The sequence below is a fragment of the Colletotrichum tamarilloi genome (genome assembly GCF_030869305.1).
Source record: "Colletotrichum tamarilloi strain Tom-12 chromosome Unknown Scaffold_9.1, whole genome shotgun sequence".
Taxonomy (NCBI): domain Eukaryota; kingdom Fungi; phylum Ascomycota; class Sordariomycetes; order Glomerellales; family Glomerellaceae; genus Colletotrichum; species Colletotrichum tamarilloi.
In genome coordinates this window covers 1,107,303-1,122,515 of record NW_026849392.1, presented here as the reverse complement: position 1 = coordinate 1,122,515, position 15,213 = coordinate 1,107,303, and the positions used below count along the sequence as shown (strand labels likewise).

The window sequence follows — 15,213 nt, the reverse complement described above, 5'->3', positions numbered from 1 at the left end:
CGGGATCTCGCAATGTGCGTTGTCCCCATCGTAGAAACTTCGCCATCTCACATCACAAAGATAGATGGAGGGCACAGAAATACAACACACACACACACAAGCATCCATTCGTCCATCTTTCGTGCACAGTTTCCAATTTCCGCCTAACTACGTCCTCAAGAAGCTAATAACCACCATCTCCACCTCATCCCGCGACAATAACACTATCGATCGGATCTCCAGACGCCAACCATCCATCCCATGGCAGGATCTCCAAATCGTTCGTCATCCCATGAGCTCGCAGACCACCTCAGCAGTCCCATCTTTCCCGAAAAACAAGAGACGGCACCGTCATGCGGACTTCACGTATCCATAACAAGACATACAAGACAGATACACACAACACCGCCGCCGCGAGGCACCAGGCCCGAGAGATTAGACAATAGCCAGAAAAGGTGTACTTGTAGTTCGCCCTACATCCACACTCAGACTCACATCCTCATCTGCCCACACCAACCCCAACACGCAATACATAACACGTACACACACACACGAGAGACAGAGAGGGAGAAAAGTTGAATATGTGCAATAAAAAAACTGAACATTACCAATTCAAAGAGTTATGGTAGAAGAAAGGGTGTTGGGTTCCAGAACGTGGAGTTTAACTCGTCCAACAGGTATGGTCAAAACTCCAACACGAAAAAGGGGGAGGGGGAGTGTAACGGTCGTCGCCCATTAAACAACAACAAGAACGTCTCCAACCAAGATTAACAAAAACGCCACCACCTCTCGTTTCGTGTCCCTTTTTTCCCTTATAGTCATTTCAGTGTCATTTTAGGGGAGTTGGAACAAATAAACAAAAGCCCTGTTATCCATAAGCATGGAAATAACCAAAGCAAAAAAGCCCGGAAAGACAGGACCCCGTAGACGCCAGTTCGTTACGTCAATGCTCTTCGTCTTCTTCCTCTGCTTCTTCTCTCCTTGCTTCCCCCTCATCATCTTCACTCCACTCAGACAGTTGCTGTCTTTCACTCTCCATCCGCCACTGTAATGCTTTGTTCCGTTCATCGTTTGGTTTCGTTCGTTTCGTGGGTAAATTTAGAAATTAAGAAAAGAAAATAGAAGAAAAGGTAGGTATGGTATTACCAACCAATTCAAAAGGAGGCCGTTTGTTCATCAAGACGACTGGGTCTTCTAGTCCCCGCGTCCGCGATAGTTACCCATTTTCTCGATCGAGCTCATGATGCCGCTCCGGGGCCCGAACTCACTCATCGGCCTGGGTCTCGGAAGGCCCTTGGTGGCGGGACCAGCGCTACCGTTACGCTCGTGAAGGGAGCCACGCGCGGCAATGGATCCGGGCGCCTTAAGGCCCGAGCTGCGGCCGATGCTGCTGCGGAAGTTGTTCTCCGTGTGGCTTCTAATCGGGGGACCGGGTGTCCGCGAGGCAACAGGTGTCGGCGCGGGCTTGGGCGCCGGGGTTGGCGGCGGAGGCGCGGCGTTCTGGATCGCCATCATCTCTTCGGCGAGCTGAACCAGCTCACCCTTTTCGACGCGCTCCTGGGCGAGGAGGTCGCGAAGCTCCGAGTTGTCTCTCTTGACCGACATGACGACGGCCTCAAGCCTGTGGACGTTGGCGCTGAGCTCCTTGATGTGGGCTGAGTCGCGGACGGCTTGGGCCTTGAACTCCTCTTCGGCGGCGACCTGGGCGGGATCGACGCGAGTGATGGTGCTGTCTCGGCGGATCTTGTCGTTCTCCTCGGTGAGCTCCTCAATCTTGACCTCCAGCTCGCGTACCTTCTTCTCCCAGCGGGTCTCGTAGCTCTTCTTGAGCGCCGCAACCTTGGTCTCGTGCTTGCCCTTGTAGAGAGCGTGCAGCTCGCGGGCCACGCGCTCCACCGCAATCTCAACCTCCTTGGAGGTCGCGGCCGCACCGCCCCTGGGCGAGGAGGGCTTGTCGTCAGTGGACTTGCCGGCGCGGAAACTCGCCAGCTTACTCTCGGCCTCCTGAGCCATAGTCTCGGCGGCCTCGCGTCGTCCCTCACTCTCTGCAAGCTTGGATTCGAGCTCCTCGCGCTCCTGCTGCGTGTGGACAATTTCCTCCTTTACGCTCCGGAGGACCTTTTCCATCTCGCGACTGCTCTTCTCCCACATCTCCTTCTCTTCGGCGACCTGCTCTCGCATCGTCCGCTCTTCACGGGCCTGCTCCAAGCTCTCGCCGACTCGTTTTTCCGCATCGCCCACAGCCGTCTTCAGAGAGGTCACCTCCGCCTCCTTGCCCAATAGCGATGCTTTGAGGCTGCTGATTTCGGACAGGAAATTCGACTTTAGACTTTCGAGTTCTCTGGGTGTAATGGTCGGGATGCTGCGGGGAGTAGGCAGGGCGGGAATGTCAAAGTCGAGGAGGTTCGACATTTGGCGGGCCGGAGTGGCATTAGGGTTTGCTCTGGAGGGTGAGGTGTTGCCCCGCCTGGACGGCGATTTGTGCGGGAATCGCTGGCTGGCCGTGAATTCCAACAGATTGGTAGTGTTGCCATCAGAGTCCTGTCCCGAATGCCGCCTTGGAGTCTCCTGCTGCTCGTGCACGGTCTCTGGCCTCCCTCGCGGGGTCATGCCGCTGACGCTCGCGTACTTTGTGGGAGACTGACCCAGTTTCGCGAACATGGTCAGATTGGGAACGGCAGAGAAAGTGCTGAATGCACTCATCATCGACTCGTCGGGATTGGCGAGACTGCTCTGGTCCTCGTAGCCCGCGTGGCCCAAGTCGGGGTGGTCTCCGTCACCCTCGCCCGCGCTCATAGTGGTCGTGTCGCCGCCAATGGTCTCGTCATTCTCCAGCTCCGTATCATCGTCCTCGAATATCTGAATAGCGTGCTTCAAGCCCTCGTTGTCGCGCATGGCGTCTTCAAGACTGATTGTGCGTTCGCGAGGCGGAGGAGATACGGTCGGAGGAGAGATGGAGCGTGATGCGGGCTCGACTGACGGGTTGCTGACTCTGATAGGGAAGCGTTTGACGCCGTCAGGCGAGATTACTGTCTTGCGAAGCGGGCTCCGCGCTTGCTTTTCCGTTGTCTCGGAGCCGGCGAGTAGCTTGAGCGGTGAGGGTGCGGTGCCAGACATGACGCGTGAGTGGCGCTGCGGCTTAATTGCCGTCGCCGGCGCAGAGGGCGGCGGCGACGGCGAGGAATCCGAGGGAGAAGGTGGCATGTTCTCCTGGTCTCGGGCGTTGTCGTCTACGGAGTTCGAAGAGGTGATTGTGGTGTTGGTTGTGGTTGTGGTGGTGGAGGAGCTGTCGCTGCCGCTCTCATTACCGCCGCTCGTGGTTGTCTCAGTGCGGGAGTGGACCACCTCGCAGTGCTCAAAGAAACCGCGGCTTGTTGCCTCTTCAGTCAGGGTCGTTGCAGTGTTCAGTCTTGATTCGTTTGTCGGTGACAACGGCGTCATTGTGCGCGAACTCCAAAAAAGCTAGAAGAGGTTTCGTTTGGTTTGCAAGTGTTGGAAGCGCGAAAACTAAGGTGAGGTAAATCGTCAATTGATTGATATTTCGATAGGATGTCTAGCAAAACCCCATTTTGGGCTCGCTTGTGAGATGAAGGGGGTGCGAAGGGGCCCAGGCTTGTTTGCTGTTGACAGAGCAACGACTACCGAGAGAATGCACAGACAAAGGGGGTTGGTGGGGCTCAGGGTCGCTACAGCAAATTCGCACACCGAGGCTCTTCACCGACGTCACCGATAGCGCGGAAGGTGAGGTTGGCCTCTATTCTCGAATCGCCTTCTCTCAAAGACTCACACAGGTTATTGAGGTGAAGCTTGTAGCAACTCCAAGGATCGTAATATAACACCCAAAATCAATTCAGCTATGACCCTCTCCAGCTAGACCTCATAAGTTGCAGCGACCTAGCTCCGACATTTCACGTCAGGCTTTCAGAGTTTCGGAAGGGCACTGCCTGTGCGATGCAGGAAACTGGTCAAATGGGACGCATGTGAAAGTGCAGCAGTACAGCGACGGTCTAGGTAAAAGTAATTAACTAGGCAAGATAGACAACAATATTTATACGTGTAAATCCGTTCCTTCATATCTCAGCAAGGGTAGTGCTCGTCTTGCGCGACTGAACGCGTTGCTAGCTAGAGCACAGTGACCACGTCATTTCCCACCACGAATTGAAAAAGGGGAAATTGATTTCTTCCGTGCAGCAAACTCCCGGGCACATCTAATTGACCAGAATCTACTGGTACCGAGCGTGCTCGAACTTGACCGAGCATCGGAGGCTGTACTTCTGAAGTCCTGACCGTGGACTCAACATCGCCATGAAACTTGCGGCCGCATGCAACACCACACCGCCGCTGCATTGTCAGCAAATGTCCCCAAAGTCAAAAACACTACCGCGGGCGTGGGGGTGCCAATTTGGTCCCGGTCCAGCAGAGTTAGCGCAATCTGTGTAAAGTATCAACGGGCCTGACGAGTCAGTCTTGGGTCCCTGCATAACCCGACATCTCCGGGACCAGGCACAGACATTTGCACAATCACCAATTGACGTAAAAAAGACGAGATGATTGAAACATTGTGTTCATGGACAGCAAAAGAAATGGTATTGAAGGATCCCAAAAGTCAAGATGCAAACTTTTGAACCAGGCCCAGATCCCCTAGAATCCGGTCATATAAAGTACAAAAGTCCCCCGTCCCCGGCACAGTGGTTAAGAAATGGCCATTCCGAGTAAAATTTTTATCTTCTCCCAAAGCAAAAACGCCGAACCGCTTACTTCTGGTTCTCGGGACGCAGAGAGCTGCAGAAAAGATAGATGTTAGCCAGTGATCATCAATGTGTATAAAATCGAGTGCTGTCAAAACGTACCGGACGGCTCTGCCGGCTCTCCAGATCTCAAGGTTGCGGATCTCCTCCATCTCAGCCTCGAACTTCTGGCGGTAGTCCTTCTGGGAGTTGTACTCCAGGGAGCGCTTGGTCTCGGAGCCATCCTTGACGGCGTCGTACAGGCTGTTGAAGACGGGCTTGAGGGCGTCCTTGAACTTGGGGGACCAGTCGATGGCACCGCGGCGGGCGGTGGTGGAGCAGGCCTCGTACATCCAGTCCATGCCGTTGGCACCGATCAGGGGGTACAGGGACTGGGTGGCCTCCTCGACGGTCTCGTTGAAAGCCTCGGAGGGGGAGTGGCCGCGCTCACGGAGAACCTCGTACTGGGCGAGGAACATGCCGTGGATACCTCCCATGAGGCAGCCACGCTCACCGTACAGGTCGGAGTAGACCTCCTTCTCGAAGGTGGTCTCGTAGAGGTAGCCGGAGCCGATGGCGACACCGAGAGCCTGGGCCTTCTCCTTGGCCTTGCCAGTGACGTCCTGGAAGACGGCGAAGGAAGAGTTGATACCACGGCCCTCACGGAAGAGGGAGCGGACGGTGCGGCCAGAGCCCTTGGGGGCGACGAGGATGACGTCAATGTCCTTGGGGACGTCGACATGGGTGACGTCCTTGAAGACGGGGGAGAAGCCGTGGGAGAAGTAGAGGGTCTGTATTCAATGTCAGCTTCGAGGCCCCAATTGAGCTGTTTGCTCAATTGTGTGAGAAATGACGCACCTTGCCCTTGACGAGCTGGGGCTTGATGGCGGGCCAGGTCTCGGACTGGGCGGCGTCGGAGAGAAGGTTCATGACGATGGTACCGCGGGAGATGGCCTCATCGACATCGAAGAGGTTCTTGCCGGGAACCCAGCCGTCCTGCTGGGCGTCCTTCCAGGACTGGCCGTTCTTGCGGACACCGACGATGACGTTGAGGCCGTTGTCACGGAGGTTAAGACCCTGGCCGTGACCCTGGGAGCCGTAGCCGATGAGGGCGAGGGTGTCGTCCTTGAAGTACTCCTACAAACGATTGTCAGTTCCAATTGACTCCCTTCCGAGCCCTCATGATTGTTTGTGACTCACAAGAAGCTTCTCCTGGGGCCAGTCGGCACGCTCTGTAGCATCAACGTCAGCAAATCTCTCCCTATGACTTCCCTGGCGAGTCATTCGCAACGAGGCAAAAAGACTCGTCAGCTCTGGTCGGTTTCCTTACCGTAGACGTCCTCCTTGTGGCCGGCGAAGTCCATGGTCTTGACACCGCGAGCCTGCTGCTGAGCAGGAGCGACGAAAGCCTTGTTGACCTGGGCAGAGGCGCGGACGAGCTGGCGGGCAGCAACGAAGGTGCGCTGCTGAGTAGCAGGCTTGGCCGCCAATTGGCGGGCCATTGGCGAACGAAGCGCCTTGGAGAAGCTGCGGGAGGCCATTCTGACTGTGTGTTGGGGGAGGAGGGAGTGGAGAGGGTATCCGTACAAGTCAATTGTAAGAAAGAAGAAGGAAGAGATGGATGAAGAAAACAGAGTTTCACTGATGAGAAAAAGGCGTTTGGAATTGGGAAATTTTTTACTGGCGTAGAGACGGGCGAGCTGACCCCCGACTTCGGCCCAGCTTGGTCGTTGGTGGGTTAGCCTGCTGCGTCGTCCTGCTGCTGGCCTGTGCCAATGGTGGGGAAGATGTCTGGAAGCGTCCGGGGTTCGGTAGGGGGTCCTCCAAGTGGGAGAGCGGGTACTGGAGACTTTGGAGAAGGCAGGGACTTTGCTGGACCAGGCGGGTAACCTCTACTTGGTCCGGTTCTCATTTGGCAGCGGCCTTACCTAAGAACCTCGGGGAGCAATCAACGTTATTGCCGGCGAGGCGGGTGCTGTGGAGCAGGGGAGAGCCCACCACACCGACATCGTAGCCCAGTGGCCAGACAGGAGTCACACCAGATGGGCCGCAGGCGGAATCTCACCGACTACTGGGCGCCGGCTACGGCCAATGACCTATGCCTTCGGCCTCTCTCTGCAGCTACAGCTGTTGACCGGTTGCCGGCGCTGAGCTGCTGTGACTCCTCCTTTGATGAGCTCTGACTCTTCTTTTCAACTTTCTTGTATGGAGTACGGATACCATTATGGGGGAGTCAATCTGCCCGGTAATTGGCTTCCATTCTCCATGTTTGCTTCTTCTCCTGCCGTGACACGGCAACGCTGTTTGCATTCCAGCTATGCTTCTGCGACCTCTCGAAACTCATCACTTCTTCCCGCTAGTCACCACATCTTCGCCTTCAGTCTGACTTCCGCCTTCCACAGCGCATCAACGAACCCTTCTGTGCTGCGCCCTCGCTAGTGCTATCTCTAAACTGGGCTTGATGTCTTGCCAGAACCTTGACCTGTTGTAATTTGTAATCTTGTCTCCCCAAACGCCTGACGACGATGCTTGCTTTTGATGCCCACCGACCCTTCAGATGCGCATTCCACCCTTCCGCGAACGAGCAGCCTGTCCGTCCGTCTCTAGTATCGAATCCGGGCTGGCCTCTTGTCTCGCCAAACGGTCATGTCGTTAGAGAAAAGTCCAGCAGCGAGATGGACGCTATCTCCTTGCTGTTGCAGATCTTATTTCAACACACGGTCGTAGCTCTGCCCTTGGACAGTGCCACCGCCCATCGCGGTCCGGACATTGCGCTTGAATCCCTCGCGGTTGAGTCTTAGATCATCGGCAGCCTCCTTGTTCAGAGGGTCAGAGGCATTCGGTTCGAGAAACAGGAACTACGAAAAGAGGTCTGTTAGTTGGTGCCCACCCAGAATCGTGCTTTCTGCTCGTCAACATACTTGGAGTCCGACAATGACCGCGTTCAAGTTGAGAACGGGCTTCCAGTCTTCGCGCAGAATGTTCAGGCAAACCTTGCCCTCCAGATCGATATTAGGGTGGTAGATCTTCTCCTTGCATCGGACTTTTGGCGGTTCGTGAGGGAAGTTTTGGTTGATGTCGAATGTGAAGGTGAATCGTCCGGTCCGGTACATGCCCTCATCGGGCTCGATCGTAAGCGTGAAGTGGAGAATGTCGTCAGCGTCAGGGAAGTCGGTCTTCATTGTTGATCCGAGAGATAGTTCCGAGAGATCTGGAAGCGAGCGTAAGCAACGAGATCACGATTTTCTTTCCTTGGCTGGCTGAGGGGTTCAGACCTTTCTGCACTCGAAGTTGCGCGGCAGTCACCTTTTTCTTCTTGCCACCCGCAGCGTCGGCATTTTCAGCCTTCTGCTGCTCCTTCTTCTGTAAGAGGCGTTAGTAGTCCCCTTACCGAGAGGTTCCGGTGGTCACATACCATAGACCAAATCTTTAGCATCTTGTCCGATCTCTGGCGGGGTGTCTGGTGGGAGGAGTTGGTGGGGCGCTCTGTGAGAAGGGCGAGACGGGGAACGAGGGCACGCACACGACCTGGGTGGAAGATGGTGTTTTCCTGAATCAGTGGTGTTTGCGCGGTAACCAAGCAGTTGAACAACAAGTTAAGTATAAGGTAATCGTCTCTGTCCGGAGTCTTGCGGTCTTGGGACGGGAAGGTGCCTGGAGGAGCGGACCAACTGGGCACCAGTCAATGCGGTCACTTTCTGGTTGCGATAAGATAGGGTGGGTGTATTATTTACCCGGGGATCTACCGACCTAGAACCACTCTTGTCAGCTTGCCTCAGACCCCGGTCGTTGAACAACTATTGAACAATAGCAATCTGAACAAATGAAGAAATGCAAAGAAAGCCATGAAAGGACGGAAGCACTCTGGGGCTGGGGTGCTCAAAGGTCGTCGGTTTGTCAGCGTCCATGTATCGTGGTCGGCCAATACCCGCGCGCTTTCATACAGCCGCCAAGTTGACCGGAAGCTTCTATTTTACCACCCGATTGCATGCAATCAGTCTGTGAAATCAGATGCGTTCAAAGTTGATCACCAGTCTCCGAAGATCCGTCCATGTGGATTGAGGAATCATGTTTAAAATCATTGTCATTGTCTGATACTAAGCGTAAGGTATTGTATCCATGTAAAACGCCATGAATGCTGCTTAATCGAAACTACTTTTACTGAGCTTCCGCTCACTTCATCAAGAATCTGCCGAGTCCCGTGTCCTTTATTACTCAACACATGCCCAGAATGGAAAACACAAGCGGATTCGTAGCAATGAGCCAAAGCTGGCAAGAGTACAGTCTTCCCTCTGATACACATCCAACACGCGTCGAGAGGTTCGGCGCCTGTTTGGACAATCTCCTCTGTTTGTCTGTTTACCGTCTGGCAAAGCAGCACATGATACCGGTCCTGCCCAAGAACCACAGGAATCCGAAGAAACGGACAAGTGACAAGACGGCAGTAGAGTACAGCAAGAAGCTGAAGTAAGAAGCAGTACGTGCTGATGCAGTTTTCTAGAAATGAGAGTTAGTATGATAATGGACTCGTATTTCGGGACCTTTGAACTTACGCCAATGCCGAACGAGTTGAAGTTATCACTCGTAATGACGATGATAAGGAAGGTGTTGGAGAAGAGCCAAGACACAACCAGACCGGTACGGAAAGACTTGTACGAGTCTTCGATGTCTGGCTTCTCGTTCTCCGGAGTTTCCTTGAAAGGCTCCAGCGCACGCTTGACCGTCGATTCGAATTGACTGTCGATATCCTCTTGCGGCTTGTCGATTTCTTCTACCACAGCTTCATCCTTCTCACCCTTGCTGACGTGTGCAGAAGGTAGGGCCTCGGTACTGTCTGAACCCTTTGTACCCCAAGACACATCGTGCCAGTTGTTGAAGGCGTAGACCATGAGAATGTTGATGTAGGTCGACATGAGCACCAGGTAGTGAGGGAAAGAGGTAAACATGTGCCAGGGGTCGAGGTACATGAAGGAAGCGATGAAGTTCAGACCGTAGATAGTGACCAAGGCGACGAGAATGACACCGGCAGCGTTTGTGCCTCCGAAGAAACTAGCAACGAAATCCTCACCGGAGTCGAGACTGATCTGCTCGCCAATAGGTTTCTGGAAGGCCTGGACAACCAAGTACATCGAAAGGACCAGGATGTAGGATTGAATGAGACCGAAGACGACGAAAGAGGCGATGTAGGTGTACTTAGAACCCTTGGGTCTGTTACCCAAAGCCAAGATGAACTGCAGAATAACGAAGGCCAGGTAGAGGTACTTAAGAAGGGCGTTAACGATAGGAGTGGCGGTGTCTCCGAAGGGCCAACCGCTGCGGGCCACATCGGGGTCGTCGGAGGTGACGGCAGTACCGACAAGATCCATGATGACCGTCGTAGTCAGGTAGTAGGAACCCAAACTGAACCATGTGAACATAACCTGGAGGATGTTGTAGATGAGCTGGACGTGGAAGAAGAACATGCGGATAATGTTGTGGCCGGACTTGTACATGCGACCAAAGTGCATGAGAGAGTACAGAGAGGCAGCGAAGGAACCGTTGAGCCAACGACGACGTTGAGAGATGAACTCGGCAGCGCCCTCGGGAACATCGGTCTCACCCTTGGCGGCCTTGATGTACGACAAGTGCCACTTCTGGCCGGCCTTGGCGACCAGCTCGAAGCAAAGAATACGATCCTCTGCCAAGAACATGTTCTTCTTGAAAATGTTCATTCCGTCGATACCCTTCTTACCAAGGATCTTGGAAAGAGTGTGGTCACCGTGGAAGTACTGCTCCAGCGGGCGACCCATGATCGCGCGGAAGCGGTAGGCGGAGAAAGCACCGGGCAACACGGAGACATATCCAAAAGAGCTCTCGAGAGGCTTATCCAAAATGTTGGAGATCTTGTACTCGAAGTTCTGGACGGCAACCAAGGGGTTGAGCAGCTTCTTGCCGCCTTTGCCCAACATGGCGTGAATCTCACCACAAGCACCACCGAGGTCCTTGTCGTTGTAGAAGCCCTCCCAAAGCGCGAGCAGCGAGCGGGGACTAGGCTTGGTACCAGCATCGATGAGAATGCAGACTTCCGGGTTCAAGATGCGGCCGAAGGCGTTGAAAAGCCATCTGTGGGAGTTGATCTTCTTGCTGTTCTTTTGCTTCAGGCAGAAAATGAACTGCACAGGCGGGAGAGTGGATGGGCCGTCGTCAACGGGGCGGATAAGCTGCTGGTTGGGCGTGACGGACAATTGAGAGGTGTACTCGAAGATGTGAGCGACTGTCTCCTTTCCGTCGACATCCTTCTTCACGACACCATCCTGGTAGATACCGACGGTTGCGAGAACGTCCAACACGGCCTTGTCGGTCTTTTCGATACCGTCGAAAACCAGACAGACGACAATCTTCTGCCAAGCCGGTCCACCCTTGTTCCAGAAGGTAGACTTCTTCAGGTTGACAATGTCGCGAATATTCTGCATGACACCGTGGAGAGTTCTAGAGAGCAACACCTTGTCTTCGTTGTAGTAGGTAATTGCGATGAGGAGCTCGGTGTGTCGGTTATACATTCTCGGGCGCAAATCGTAACCATTCTTGAGGGTGAAGTCGTTGGGGTCGCAAGTGGCGGCGGTGTAGCGCATCTTCATGAACTCTTCGCTGCCGCCCTCAACATCGCGGTACTTTGGCTGGACAGCGTTCTTGATGGCACTGGGGACTGGGTAGTCGATGCTCAGGACGGAGCCTTGAGTAAGCTTGATCTTACGGGTCGCGTAACGCTTCAGACCGCCACCTTGGTTGCCGGGCTGCTGTCTGCGGGTCCAGCTCTCGTCGGCATCCACGGTGGAGGGGGGTCTGTTTCCATAGCCAAAACCACCAGCATCCGAGTCGAGCTCATTGCTGTAGCCAGACGCGAAAGCTGTCTCGCCAGGAACTGGTGTCCGAGCTCCGGCACCAGGAGCGTATGATTCTGTGAGACTGTATGCGGAGACTGGACGGCCAGGGGTCTCGCCTGTTCCAAGGTGGCTCTCGTAGGGAGCAGGTGCGTGAGGGTCTCTCAGAAGAGATTGGCCGGCTTCGTCAACTCCCTCATCTTGAGGAGGCAGATGGTACTGGGGAGAAGATCCAGGTTAGCAATGGAGACTGCTTTGTGCGGTGAGCTAATGGGAGGTGAAGCTTACTCCTCTGCCAGATCCAGGCGGAAGGTCCTGCATATTGTGGCCGCCATCGTAATCGTTTTCATGCCCCCCGCGGTAAGCCATGATTGCTAGAGGCGGGTTCAGGAGTAGCTGATGCTGGTATGAATGCGATGAATGATGGGAAAGGTTTTTTTCCACTGCTTCGTTGCGGACAAGATTAGGTAGGGTTGATTATATCGTCAGCCGAGGGACTCGGGCAGAGAGGCCTAGGTAGGGTTGATTGTGTTACGCGATGAGCGCGAACAAAGGCGCTGTAGGTTAGAGAGATGTGCGGCCAAGAAAGCCACAACCCCAGTAACGATTGGTGAAGCTAAGGAGGAAAAAAAAAGAGAAGGATGTAAAGATGGATGGAGGGCTGGGGGGCAGGAGGAGTAGAAGGGGAGAGGGTGGTGATGCAGGATGGGGCAGCAAATGGTTAAAAAAGGGTCCTGACGGGCTGGCGGCCTTGCTTGGTGGGAACCAGAAACCTGCAGCTAGGTGAGAGCGAGCGTGGAAGCGCCAGGTGGAGAGGATGGCTGAGGTAGTTAGGATGGATGAGAATAGCTCTAGGATTGGCCCGACTGGGCTGAGGTGGGCGAAGATGAGGATGGGGACTCGGCAGCGAGCAGACAGTTTCCTTTCCGTTGCTGCAGCAGTACGGGCAGAGAGGGAGAAGGAGACCAAATTGAAGAACACAAGGTACATGGAGATGGTGCGGCATGAGAAAAGGAGAAGTCACTTTTGCATCCCTCCCCAGCCTGTTTCCCTGAGACGAGGTACAAACGAGGAGATGAGACTTGTTGCTGCTTTCCTCCTTCCCGACTATGAATATTCGTACCTACCTACCTACCTCACCTGCCTTGGCTACGTATGTTGTGCTGTACCGAGCAGGTACTGTCGTTCGTTCCTTCTTTCTTGCTGCACCTTGAGCCAAGGCACGGTAGACACAGAAAACCAAGGTACCTTACCTACCCTGGGCTGCCCCATAGTCTGCAGCAAAGTGAAGGAATGGTACCTCGCGTCACTGTCTCTTTTTTTTTTCTGGTCCCCTTTCATTAGCTTGCTCCATATTCTCACCTCATGTCAACAGACTGGGGAAGCTGTGGCTTAGCGCTGCTTAGCCCAGGCATCGCGTTTCTGCACGATGAACAACTGAACAACACAACCTGAGTAAAGGCACCAGCACCAGCACCAGCATGGCATCATCATCCCGTCTCCCGGAGTCGGCATACCCATGGACATCCAAGGGGCCCATTGACGCAAGCAAGACCTCTCCTTGATACGGATCGAAGGGCACTCCTTACTGTCTGCTCCGTATGCAGCACATCCGTCACTAAACCTCACCTCGCTTTTCGGAAACCTCAACGTCAGTGCACTATTACTGCGCAAGTGACAGACAACGGATGGACTGGCTAGGAAGGGCTGCCATCAGTCTCATCCCCAGGCCAGCGGGTGGTCCTGGTCCCAGTCGTGTGCCAGCCAGGAAAGCCAATGCCGTCGACCGTCGTTAACCCTGTCCCTCCATCTTTTTCTTCCCTCTGTCAGGTTCTTTCATGATGGATCCTAGCAACCTGGTCGGATGGTCGCGGTTGCTGTCGCTAGCCATTGCTAACCAGCCAGCAGCAGTCCAGCAAACCAAGACAACAACCGCGCCGATGCTCATCACGAGCTGGCGGCCAACCAGTCGAATCGCACTTCCAACGTCGACGTCTCCGAAGGTTGCACTCTTGAGAAAATAAAAATCGGGCCCGCATCCAACTACGTCACGTCTCCCCCCAAGTCGAAACCCCCGGCCGTTGCTCCCTTGGCCCTTGCATTTCGTATACCCCTTGGCCTTGCGCCTTCAATCGGTCCATTTGGGGTTGGGATCGACTCTAGAAACACCTCGCAATCAACGCCCATTTACTGCCAGCATTGCTCTTCAGGAGAAGGAGGGGTGCCTATGCACCTGTGCACCTATGCAACAGCAACAAAACCAGCAAAGTTGGTGACTGCCAGCAGCGAACAGAGCTGGCCAAGCACACCTGTCCTGGCTCAATGACGGACTGCCTTCAAGGGGAATGTTGCGGCGATGGATGGACGCGCCGGCAAGGAAAAGGAGAAGGTGGAAGCTAAAAGAAACGCCGTCCCCTTGCCGGCATCTGTCGTGCCACCACCAGCAATCCAGCCATCATCCTTGGTTTCCATTGGGAAGAGGAACGAGCAGTGCTGCGGGAAGGAACAGCAACGGTGGCTCATGTTCGGCAGACTTTTCGCCTCATTGTCGTTCCTCGGCCCCTCTTCCGTCTCATCATTGCTGTCAGACTCAGACTCCCGTCAGACTGCAGTACTGAGAGAGTGGAAGAGATTCAGGATATACAGGACTGCTGCAGCTACCTAGTAAGCAACTCACAGAGGAAGGACAAAAAAGCTGACGGCAGACGAACCCAGCAAGCTGACAAGCATTCTCGAGTGTGTTCAAAGCCGGGGCTGTCAGGGGGGTCTCATAATTCGTGGCATGACAGAAGAAAGGCATGAAATTGTAAGGCCCAGAAGCAGAGAGCTACTGCCGCTCAGTACCTCTTCCGCAGTCCCGTCAGACTCCAGAGTGGCAGGGTCTAGAGAGTCTAGACGTGCTGCGTACTCATCGTATAGCGAATCCTGACTGAGGCAACAAGCATCTCAAGAAACGACATTGGCTTGTTAGTGGCGCCGCCTGTATCACCCTCCACATCTATGTGAGACGCGTGTACCTCTTAACGATCCACTTGTCGCCCGGGATCCTGTGGCTTCCAAGAACATTCTGAAACGTGCCCCCCTCGCCCTACCCAGCGCCTTGGCTTTTCCAGCTTCCGTGACAGCTGGCAGCCAAATCTCGCCAGCTCCTCTCTCACCTAGGTATCGTCATGGACAGTCGACAGGCACCGCCAGTTCATGACATGAAGAACTATTACAAGCACATGCTTGTTCGTCCCTCTCGGAGCTGCAATTTTCACACGTTAATGGCCTGGAACCTGCTGTAATCTTTTTCCTGTCATATTTCCAACCCACGGCTCAAGCACCACATTCGTTCAGTCTGATGTCTCGAGCTCGCCTGTCATCGTCATGCCCTCCTTCGTTGTCTTCTCTTTTTGTCCTCCCTCGCCTGATCACAACGAAACCCTATCCTACTCATTCGCCGCACTAATAGCCGCAGTAGCAACTCAAGAAAATGGGCTTCCACCCGAGGTTTAGGTTGTGGGCATACGTACCCCCAACCAGATCAGAGACTCGTTATTTCGACTTTCTGTCGCCTGCGTGCAAGTTGTTTGTTGTTGCCTCTGGCCAATTCGGATACGGGGATCCGTCAGTCGGAGACCCAAAAATAGTAAGATTGGGCTGGG

General features: G+C 54.4%; 3 protein-coding genes across 3 annotated transcripts; all 3 read right to left on the bottom strand.

Moving 5' to 3' along the window:
- Positions 1-1,173: 1,173 nt before the first annotated feature.
- CTAM01_04119 (uncharacterized protein) lies at positions 1,174-3,420 on the bottom strand (the record flags this gene model as incomplete). Its single annotated transcript, XM_060520149.1, has 1 exon — positions 1,174-3,420. One exon carries the CDS (start codon positions 3,418-3,420, stop codon positions 1,174-1,176), a length of 2,247 nt encoding a protein of 748 aa, XP_060385570.1.
- Positions 3,421-4,733: 1,313 nt separating this feature from the next.
- Positions 4,734-6,247, bottom strand: CTAM01_04118 (ketol-acid reductoisomerase; the record flags this gene model as incomplete). The annotated part of the gene is made up of 5 exons (XM_060520148.1): positions 4,734-4,761; positions 4,830-5,497; positions 5,565-5,843; positions 5,907-5,938; positions 6,037-6,247. The coding sequence occupies 5 exons, from the start codon at positions 6,245-6,247 to the stop codon at positions 4,734-4,736; spliced, it is 1,218 nt and encodes a 405-aa protein (XP_060385569.1).
- A 1,164-nt stretch (positions 6,248-7,411) lies between these two features.
- CTAM01_04117 (chitin synthase) lies at positions 7,412-12,034 on the bottom strand (the record flags this gene model as incomplete). Its single annotated transcript, XM_060520147.1, has 7 exons — positions 7,412-7,564; positions 7,628-7,917; positions 7,982-8,069; positions 8,122-8,377; positions 9,070-9,203; positions 9,260-11,785; positions 11,855-12,034. Coding segments are annotated over 7 exons (3,627 nt in total), but the record flags the coding sequence as incomplete, so codon positions are not given.
- Positions 12,035-15,213: the final 3,179 nt, after the last annotated feature.